General features: G+C 46.0%; 1 protein-coding gene across 2 annotated transcripts in view; it reads right to left on the reverse strand.

Annotated features, from left to right (window-relative positions):
* Window positions 1–6,413: 6,413 nt before the first annotated feature.
* VANGL2 (VANGL planar cell polarity protein 2) overlaps window positions 6,414–10,611 on the reverse strand; it is an 18,034-nt gene continuing 13,836 nt past the window's right edge. For both annotated transcript variants that reach the window (XM_014547397.1, XM_005857762.2), the window contains exon 8: window positions 6,414–9,888. In XM_014547397.1, coding sequence (XP_014402883.1) covers window positions 9,628–9,888 — 261 coding nt within the window. In that variant the 3' untranslated portion in view covers window positions 6,414–9,627. The remainder of the gene's footprint in view (window positions 9,889–10,611) is intronic.

Raw genomic sequence — 10,611 nt, forward strand, 5'->3', positions numbered from 1 at the left:
ACATATTCCTAGAAAAATACAATCTCCCAAAACTGAATCAGAAAGAGTCAGAAAACCTAAATAAGCCAATAACAACTGATGAAATAGAAGCAGTAATCAAAAACTTCCTGCAAACAAAAGTCTTGCTCTGGACAGCTTTACAGGGGAGTTTTACCAAACCTTCAAAGAACAACTAACACCTATCCTCCTCAAACTATTCCAAAAAATCCAAGAGGAATGAAAAGTTCCAAGGTCTTTTCATGAGTTCAATAAAGAGAACTAATTCCAAAACCAGATAAAGGAACTACAAGGAAATAGAACTATAGTCCAGTATATTGGGTGAACATATATGCTAAAACCTTTAACAAAATATTAGCAAATTGGATCCAGCAATGTATTAAAAAGATCATACTCCATGACCAAATAGGATTTATTATGGGGACGAAGGATATTTGCAAATCAGTAAATGTGATACATCACATAAACAAATTAAAAGGAAAAAAAATCACATGTACATATCAATATACACAGAAAAAAGCATTCAACAAAACCTAACACCTATCTTTTATTAAAAACTCTCAGCAAAGTGGGACTAGAGGGATCATATCTCAACATAATAAAGGTCATATATGACAAACGTATAGTGAACATCATACTCAATAGGCAATAACTAAAACCTTTTCCCCTAAGAACAGGAACAAGTCAGTGATGTCCGATTTCACCACTCTTATTCAACATAGTACTGGAAGTCTTAGCCACAGCGGTCAGACAAGAAGAAAACTAGAAGGAATTCAAATTTGAAAGGAGGAAGTAAAACTGTCATTATTCACAGATGACATAATATTGTACATAGAAAATCCTAAAGACTCCATTAAAACATCTCTAGATTTAATAAATGAATTTAGCAAAGTAGCAGGATACAAAATTAACATCCAGAAATCAATGGCATTTTTGTACACCAATAATGAGCTCTTAGAAAGAAAAACAAAAAAATAAAAATAAAACAATCCCATGTATGATTGCAACAACAACAAAAATAAGATACCTTGTCATAAACTTAACCAAGGAGGTGAAAGACCTGTATTCAGAAAACTACAGGACATAGTAGTTTTAAATGTGCATACTACCCAAAGCAATCTATAGATTCAATGCAATCTCTATTAAAATACCAGTGGTATATCTCACAGATCTAGAACAAATACTCCACAAATTTATATGGAACCAAAAAAGACCTGAAATAGCCACAGCAATCTTGAGAAAGAACAAAGTGGGAGAGATCACAATATTGAATATCAAATTACACTACAAAGCCATTGGAATCAAAATAGGCTGGTACTGGCACAAGAACAAACATATTTTATTCTTTTTAATGCTATTGCAAATGAAATTGTGTTTTTTTAAATTTCCTTTTCAGATAGTTTGCTGTTCATGTATAGAAATGCAATGATTTCTGTATGTTGATATTGCATCCTGAAACTTTACTGATTTTGTTTGTTCTAACAGTGTTTGTTGAGGTCTTTCAGGGTTTCAAAGTATAAGATTATGTCATGTGTAGACAGAGATCATTTTATTTCTTCCTTTCTGTTTTGGATGCCTTTTATCATTATTTATTTATTTATTTATTTATTTATTTATTTATTGCTGAATTACTCTGGCTAAGACTTTCATTACTATGCTGAATAGAAGTAGCAAAAGCAGTCATTTTTGTCTTTTCCCTGACTGTAGAGGAAAAGATTTCAGTTTTTCATCACTGACTATGGCGTTCACTGTAAGTTTTTCATATATTGTGTAGAGATAAGTTTCTCTATGCCTAATTTGTTGAGGGCTTTTATCATGAAAGGGTGTTATTTTTTTTTTTTTGCAGTTGATGTTTATCTTTTTTTTAAAAAAATTTTCTTTATTAAGGTATTACATATGTGTCCTTATCCCCCCACTGCCCCTCCACCCCCCTACTCATGCCCTCACCCCCCAGGTGTCTGTGTCCATTGGTTAGGCTTATATGCATGCATACAAGTCCTTTGGTTGATCTCTTCCCCTTACCCCCACACTCCCCTACCTTCCCTCAAGGGTATTAAATTTGGTCAAATGCTTTTTCTGCATCTGTTAAGATGATCATGGCGTTCCAGTCAAGATGGTAAACTAGGTACTCTCTTCTTCCGACAACCACATCAAAGTTACAACTAAACTACAGAATAACCATCATTCAGAACCAGCTGAAATCTGGCTGAATGAAACTCTGACAACTAGGGAATTAAAGAAGAAGCCACATTAAGACTGGTAGGAAGGGCAGAGTCATGAACAGACTGGTCCCACACCCACACATGGGGAATAAAAGTCAGAAGGAATATCTCAGCTGTGGAGGTCCTCCCTGAGGAGCAAAGGGCCCCAGCCCCACATACAGCCCCCCAGCCCAGGGTTCCAGTGCCAGGAACAGAAGTCTCCATAACTTCAGGCTGTAAAAACCAGCCAGAATTGAGGCTGAATGAGATGGAGACTACTTACCTAATCCCTCCAGAATTTGGCAATTCTTAATCAGTGAGTCATGGCGATATGTTCTTTGCCTGAATTCAATAAGACCAGTTTCCAATTGTGATTTTATTAACCAAGGCTTTGGCTGGAATGTCATGTCTGAGAGAGACATGGATTCTGGACGTCACCAAAAAGCATTAAGGATGAAGACTGACTTTGTTATTGTTGTTAATCCTCACCCAAGGATATTTTTTCATTGATATTTTAGAGAGAGGGAAAGACAGAGAGAAACATCGATGTGAGAGAAACACATTGATTGGCTGCCTCCTGCATGAGGGAGACCAGGGAGAAGCCTGAAACCAAGGTACGTGCCCTTGACCAGAATCAAACCCAGGACCCTTTGATCCACAGGCTGATGCTCTATCCAGTGAGCCAAACTGGCTAGGGCTGAAGACTGACTTTAAAGCTAATAAGAAGCCCTTGGAGAAATGGCCTGGTACCTTATTTAGTCACTAGAGGCCCAGTGCACGAAATTCATGAATGGGTAGGGTCCCTAGCGGCTGCTGGCTGTCAGCTGAGACCTTCTTTCATTCCATGCCACCCCCTGATAGTTAGCACACATCATAGTGAGTGATTGAACTCCTGGTCGAACTCCCAAGGGGACACCTTGCATATTAGGCTTTTATATAGAGAGATATGGTTCATGGCAGTCTTTCCAGGTAAGGAATGAAGGTTGTGTTCCTGAGAGATGGCAAGGAAGGAACCTCAAGATATTTTGAGAACCTCAAGAACTTGAGGAATTCACCCAAGTCTATAGGTATTGCAGGAAAACCTGATGGCAACCAGGTGGCTTAGCTTACTTGCCCTTAGGGGCTAATTAAAACTTAATCATGAGATTCCAGCAAAGCAGATTTAAAAGAGCAATTGTTTATACAAATAATCAGGCCAAATTGGAACTGGACTTAATACAGTAAATAGGTTGGTTTTAATTTGGCTCTTTAATAAAAATGAAGTTAATTTAGGGGGAAAATTGTGTCTCAATAGCCTTTAATACACAGTTACAAATATTAGACTAGTTCAATTACAAGCTTTCTTTTTCACCTATAAACTAATCTGAATCCTGAATTTTTCTAATTTTCTTAAATATTTGACTACAACTCTTGAAACTAATGTTTCCTTTTTCTCCCATCCTTTGACTTGAAATTAAAATGTTTTTTTCTTTTATCAGACCATTTGTCATAATTCTTGTCATTCTAACTTTTGCTCCAATAATCCTGAAATTTGTAACAAGCCCTACTCAGGAAATATTACCACTAGACACCATCACAACCTCCTTCTATACCCAGGCCTCCTCATCCCTCTGATAGAAATCAAGGATCTCTTGGCTCTGAAGGAAAATATCATCCCTCTTCAGCAGGAAGCAGCTACAGAAGAGAACCTGTGCCCCTTTTCTCTGACAGAATTCAGAGCCAAGATCCTTGAGGGGGGAATGTGGTAGACAGTTAGACATGAGCAGAGCAAGGATGATGGGCCAGGTACAGAAGGTCACCAGAGTGGGCAGCCCTGAGTGCCTAGCAATGGACAATTTAGGGTAGGTCCTTCCTCCCCTAGCATATCGCTAGTCATGTGGTTTGGACACCCTTACCTTTTCCTCCCTGGAGATAACATCGAGGCCTCAGTTGTATTTCAGCTCCAGGCCCAGAGAAGCAGCAAAACCAGACAAGCAACACTGCAGCTGACCTCAGAACCAGCTGTATTGACTAATGACCCTCTGCCCTGGCACAGACCAAGCAATCAGTGGAGACCTAGACCCTGAAAGGACACACCTGGAAAACTGCTGAATATTCTATTGAGATCTTTTCCTGGGACTTCCCCTAAAATCTCCACTTAAACCCCTAGAATGGAAGACCCAGCTTGCTCACTCTCCCGGGAACACACCTGCCTGCGATTTTCCCTTCCCCCTTCCCCTCCCCCATTCCCTGTGACATATTACCATTAGCTTCCTCATTCCAAGCTCCATGGGCCCTTCCTTTGCCTCTGTAACTTATTTCCTAAGCCCATTTCTTCTATGAATTACTTCTTTACCTCTGTGATTTTATAAACTAGAGGCCCAGTGCATGAAATTCATGCAGTTGGGGGAGGGGTCCCCTCAGCCCAGCCTGTGCCCTCTCGCAGTCTGGGAGCCCCGAGATCTATCACCCTGTAGAGGGAGGCCCTACCAACCCGCCACAGCACTGCCACTGGGTAGCCGGGGCCTCCCTCTTTGGGGCACGATCTATCACCCTGTAGAGGGAGGCCCCACCCACCTGCCGAAGCCCACTGGTCAGTGGCCTGGACCTCCCTCTTTGGGATGATCATGGGGTGATGGTGGGGCCCCTGACCAATCGCATCCCACCCACCTTGGCTGGCCTGGTGCCAGTGGGTGTCATAGCGTGGTTGTCCAGATGGTCGTTCCGCTGTTCAGCCGTTTGGTCGATTTGCATATTATGCTTTTATTGTCATAGATGTCCTCTTGTAGTTTGAATCTTGGCTCTGAATTTTTTCCTAGCCGGAACCCAAGTACCAAGGTTGTTGAAGTACCCAGATCTGGTCTGACTCCACCTGGTGCTGTTCCTGCTGCCACCAATAGTGTCGGCTGGAACATCCTAGGCACTGAATAAAAACTCGCTAAACTAAAAGCAGTTATTTTATTTGCCCATTATGAGAAAGAATAATTTGGGAGGCATGCTAGTAATCTGGTCACAATAACTCAAAAGCTGGACTTGAGGTAAACTAAGACAGTAAGCGAAACTATACGCCTCGTTACAAAAAGAAAAGTCCTAAGAATGGGGGGTTGTAGTTTCAAGGGAAGTTTTTTATTTGTTTTCATATGAGAAAGACTTGAGTACAATTTTAAAGGAAGAAGTATATGATCCCTTTTGCATGTATGTCCCTATTGTGTTGTTTGTTTTTTTAATTCATTATTCATTCAACAATTTTCTTATTGAGCACCAACTATATGTGAGGAACTGGCTGGTACAAATGCTAGGAAGACTTAGGTAAATAAAACAAATAAATCCCCTCCCTTCAGGGAAACTGTGTTACCCTCTCTTGATTCTGAATCTCCTTAAATTTCTTGAAGACTCCCTGAGCTCCTTGCCGTCCAGCCAGGGCTCCTCTGTGCTCTGCCTGTGACCAGGCCACACCGCCTCACCTGAGTCACTGGGCCTGTCCATGCTATAGGCTGGATCTTCCTCCAGGACAAGGACCTCGTCTCTTGTCCCTGCGTCCTCAAAGCCTGGCAAAGCACGAGGTGGGGAGAGGAAGACCGACTCTAGGAAGCAGGTCAACTCCACACAGGAAAGCTTACATTTGCTTATTTGTTTTAACCTTAAGAAGCTGCTTAGGTGCTAAGTATTTTGTTCAAAGTCACCAAGAAGCTTGGGTCTCGGTGGAGCTGAAAGGCCCTGACCTTTTGCTGATTCTGATACTTGATTACAAGCGCAACACCCACTGGATATTTTCATTTTAAATAAATGACTACTGCTAGACTTTCTTTCGTGCAGTGCCTGAAAGACGGAAGAGATAATGGGAGAAATAAGATATTTAGAAATAAGAAATACTAGTATACTTCAGGGATTTTTCATAATGAAATGTGATGACCTGTCACTGTTGACTAGAACAAATGATTCCCTGAAATTCTTATGGCTCTTTCCTTCCTCCTTAGGCCAACAACCATCCACCCATCCCCATCTGTCTCTTCTCAGAATAGACAATTTCCTGTGCCTTCATCTGAGGAACAATGGAGTGCTAATGAACTCACACTGCCCCCTCCTGGCCTAGCCATTCCCTAACAAGGAGCACATCTATCCACTCTTGCCTGACCCTCTTTGCTCTCTATAAAAAAAGAAAGACAACAAAATGCCCCCACAAAAGTCAAATGTCTTTATTTTATATTTTTAAAAAAAGTTTGTACAGTTTTAGTTCCTATGTTAAGAAAAAAAATCCCTAAAACTGCCATAATGTTTAGATTCACTGCAAACTGTAAAAACAAGCATTTTATATATTAAAAAAAATTTACATTTTACAACTTTCTACATGCATGCACAAGGTCTCAGTTCTGTAACCCTCCCACCCTCCCCCCCCCAAAAAAAAGGAAAAAAGAAAAAAAATCTAGATCCAACAGTAGAAAATTCTACATTTACAATCTCACTTGGAAGGGACTCAAAAAGCCGCCTTCCTTCGCGCACAGAACGAGTCACAACAATCACACACCAGGACCAAGTCCATCAGCAGATGCTGCCCGTGGGGAGAGCCGAAGAAGGACAAGACAGACTGACAGACACCACGGAGGGTCAGGGGACTCATCGGGGCCCAACAGAGAAGAAGCACAGACTCTGGGAAATGGATGTTTGAGATGAGAAGGTCAGGGACCCAACGTCTCTGATGCTTGAAGACAAGCACAATGCAGGGTTTGTGAAAGGAATTCGGGGGTGGGAGGGGGAGCGAGAAATGAAGGACTGAAATGGTGGGGGATGGGAAGAAACATGAGAGATTAAAAGGAAATAAACAGATCACGAAGAGCAGTTTAGAGAAAGGGACCAATGGGGACAGCCGCAGAGTGGCGAGGTAGGTGAAGGACTGAGGCACAGTGTCCTGGTATGGAGGGACGGAGGAGGGTATGTGTTCCAAAGAGATGAAAAGAAGCGCCTAGTAGGTGTGAAGGGGCTGCACCAGGATGCCATGAAGTCATAGAAAGAAAGGGCGCTGGAAAGACCCAGCCACTGCATCCCCTGGGGGTGGGGGCAGAGGCGGGCACACCCCACAGGGAAGAATGAGTGATGGGGCAGGAGGCGGGAAGGACACTGCTCAGAGGGACTTAGTCAGCTGCGTGCCCCACAGCAATTCACAGCATGAAGACAACCTCCCACAGAGGAGAAGAAAGGACACACAGCCACACACTTGACAATTCATCCTGACATTTTAAAAAATAATAATAATAATCAAAGAAGATAAAGATACCACAGTTGTGACGCAAAGGACCAAAACACTATCATTCTCAGTCACGGCCCTTAGTGCTCATACGGAGAGCTGGGGGGAACTTTCTTTTTGCTTTAGGAGAAAGGAATGAAGAAATCACAGTGATTCAACACATGGCAGGTTCTTAAAATAAACACTCCCTGCCCCTAACCCAGGGCAGCAACTAAGACCCCCAATAGGTTCCCTCTCCACCTCAGTCCTCAAACCACATGTCCCACTCCTGCCCACAGCGGCAATGACCGCAATCACCATCCGGGCCCCATTTTCCAGGATAGCGAGGTATTTAGAAATGTGACCCAGAGGGGCTCCTCCAAAACCAGGTCTTGGAAGGAAAGACACCTTCCCCATACCCCCAGGAGAGGATGTCCTTCGCTCAGGTCTATCCACAAACCCACAGCCCAGCCGGAGGCGGACTTCCGGGCCTGCCTAAGGTGAGCCCTGGCTGAAGAGCCCTTGCTTAGTAAGTGGTGGGTGGGGAGGGGAGGGGGGAGGGGGCAGATGTGCTTTTCCAGAAGGGACAGCAGGAGAAACGCCCACCGCTAGGCTCCACCAAGCTCAGGACTGCCAGAGAGGAAGCCTCCCTGTGAGGCATCCCTGGGGATCTGACCCCAAGCTGCTCTCTGCAAGGCAACAGCCAGTGAGTTTTCGGGGATAGACGGGCCTGTAGGGGACACTGTGATTTATTTAGGGGACAGACCCAGAGGCACACTCCAGCCCAGCCACCTTAAAGCTCTGCCACGTGGGTCCTGGCTGGAGGTATCTGGATGCGTCCCAGTTCTATCCTCCCCCCACCCCACCCCCTGGCTAAAACTACATGGGTTAAAGGCTCAGATTTACACCGAATCTATGTGTTAGAGGGCCAGCACATTTTGCTCAAAATGAGATGGAAATTCTCAAGAATTCAGATTGGGTGCAAAGACTATGAGAGCTAAATGGGGTAAGGGGCTACATACCCACAAAAGGCAGCAATCCTGGTCCTTCACCCCAATACAGAGGGAGACCAGAGCCCAGAGAACCAGGCAGAGGGAGAAGAGGAGGGGACCCTGGCCAGCCAAGGAAAAGAGACCCCTGAGACAAAGAGGTGGACTTAAGGCAGGGGACAAGGAGGAGCTGCGGGCTCCCCCCAGGAAAGAGATGAGACAACAGGTCTCTGGAGCGGAAGGGAGAGACATCGAAACTGGAGGTGGCTGGTGGAAGAAAGAAAAATGTTTGCCTAGGACCACCGGGTGGGGCTGGGGCCCACAGGCGATGAATTCTGTGCAGGAGTCTCCATGTCACCCTTTGCTGGGAAGGGGAACCTGGCCCACTGAGATGTTCACAGTGGAGTGGGGGGCAGGGATCTCTCCTGCCCTTCCCTCAGGGGCTACCCAGGAAAGAGCCATAAAAAGCGGGGACCCAGGAAAGGAGGTCACAGCTGGTTTCTGTCTCGGTTTGCCCGTGGTCACGTGTGACCATACACGTGAGAAACAGACGGTGGAGATTTCAGGGTGAAGAAGGCATCTTCCCTTGCTCTGCATGTGTATGGCTGGATGCGGGAGGCTCTAACAGCTGGAAGGAAATCACTCTGGCAGGGGACCCCTAACTTGGGGGCGGCGTGGGGGGACACAGGCATGCCCTTGCCCCAGGAACTCAGGACCTGTTGCAGGTGAGGGAGCAGCAGGAGGGGCGAATCACCTGCCACCTGGAGGTCTCAGGAAGCTGCTGCCCTGGAGGAGTTTGGCACCGTGGTTCTCTGCAGTCATGTCTGTGTCCCCCAGAGGCACCTTGTCAGGAGCCACTGGAAAGAACAGCCACGAGAACCTGGGTTCGAGAGTGGGGGCTCAGGAGAGCCCTGTGCACTTGCAGAAAAGACAGTCATCCGGGGAGAGGAGAGGGAGGGAGAGGCACTGATTCCTGCAGGGCCTGGACAGATACAGAGTGAGGGGGCAGAGAAGAGGGAACTTCCCAGGTACTGATGACAGCAGGGTGGTCTCTCCAGGTTCACCTGGGGTGAATGAGGAAGAGGGGAGGAGACAGGGTAGGGGCAAGTTCATTCAAGTAAAAAAAAAAAAAACACCAGAGGGCGAGGGCCGCGGGAAAGGGGCTGGACCTGAGCGCCCAGCCCTTCCCAGCGCCCCCGGAGCCCCGTCTCCCACTCCCACTCCCACTGCTGTTACACAGTCACACCGAGGTCTCAGACTGCAGCCTCATGACAAACTTGTGCGACTTGGGGTCCACAAATTCCTCGGAGAGTTTGAAGAACGGAACCTTCTTGGTGCTGACCACCAGGCTGAAGTCCTGGCGCTTTAAGAGGAAAACAATGCCATCCTTAAGGCCGTTGGTCACCGGCTCCTCGCTCACCAGTGTCCACTGTTTGGCCAGCCAGCGTTCCTTGTGGTACTGGATGGTCGGTCCGGCTGCCAGGTACCGCTCCAGGAAGGCCTGAGGAGGGGAGAAGGAGCATGTCGGAAGCTCTCCCACCCACCCGCCATCCTGCATACCCTGGGGCTCTACTTCCAAAGACAGCCAGCAGGCCCCAGCTCACTGGGCATTTGGCCTCAGAATGTCATAGCGGGAGGAAGGCTGAAATTGTCTGTGTCAGACCCTTGCATTATAAACGAGGAAGTGGGAGCCCACAGAGGTGATGTGGCTCAGCAGGGTCAGGACTGGAACTCAGCTCTCCTAACACCATCCTCTGCTCTTCCCCCTTACACCATGGGATGATCAGGGCAAGCCTCCCCGCATTCCTCCTTCCTCTCCACCCAGCTGGCATGGTTAGTGACGAGCAGGTCGGCACCAGCAGAAAGCTAGAGGCATCCTGGTTAAAGTGCAACATCTTTAGTCACCCATGCACCAAGGATGGCTCCGGGGAAGAGAGACTAGGAAGTGGACAAAGAGCGGAGGGGTGGGTAATGGCTCAAAATGGTTCAAAGAGAACAAAACAAACAAACAAAAAAACCTGGTGGAAGTGAAGGGGTGAACATGGGGTTTTAGATCTGGAAATTTCAGAGCTTTTCTAGAGATGAGAAACAGGTCTCAGCCTTTCCCCAAATGGTCCCAAAGCTCTCCCTTCTCCTCACCACTAAGAACTTCACCCCATGCAGAGATGGGTGGATGGGGTAGAAATGAGAGAAGAGACTATGAGAAGGTGGGGAAGGGAGGGGA

Source organism: Myotis brandtii, unplaced genomic scaffold (assembly GCF_000412655.1).
Source record: "Myotis brandtii unplaced genomic scaffold, ASM41265v1 scaffold1120, whole genome shotgun sequence".
Taxonomy (NCBI): domain Eukaryota; kingdom Metazoa; phylum Chordata; class Mammalia; order Chiroptera; family Vespertilionidae; genus Myotis; species Myotis brandtii.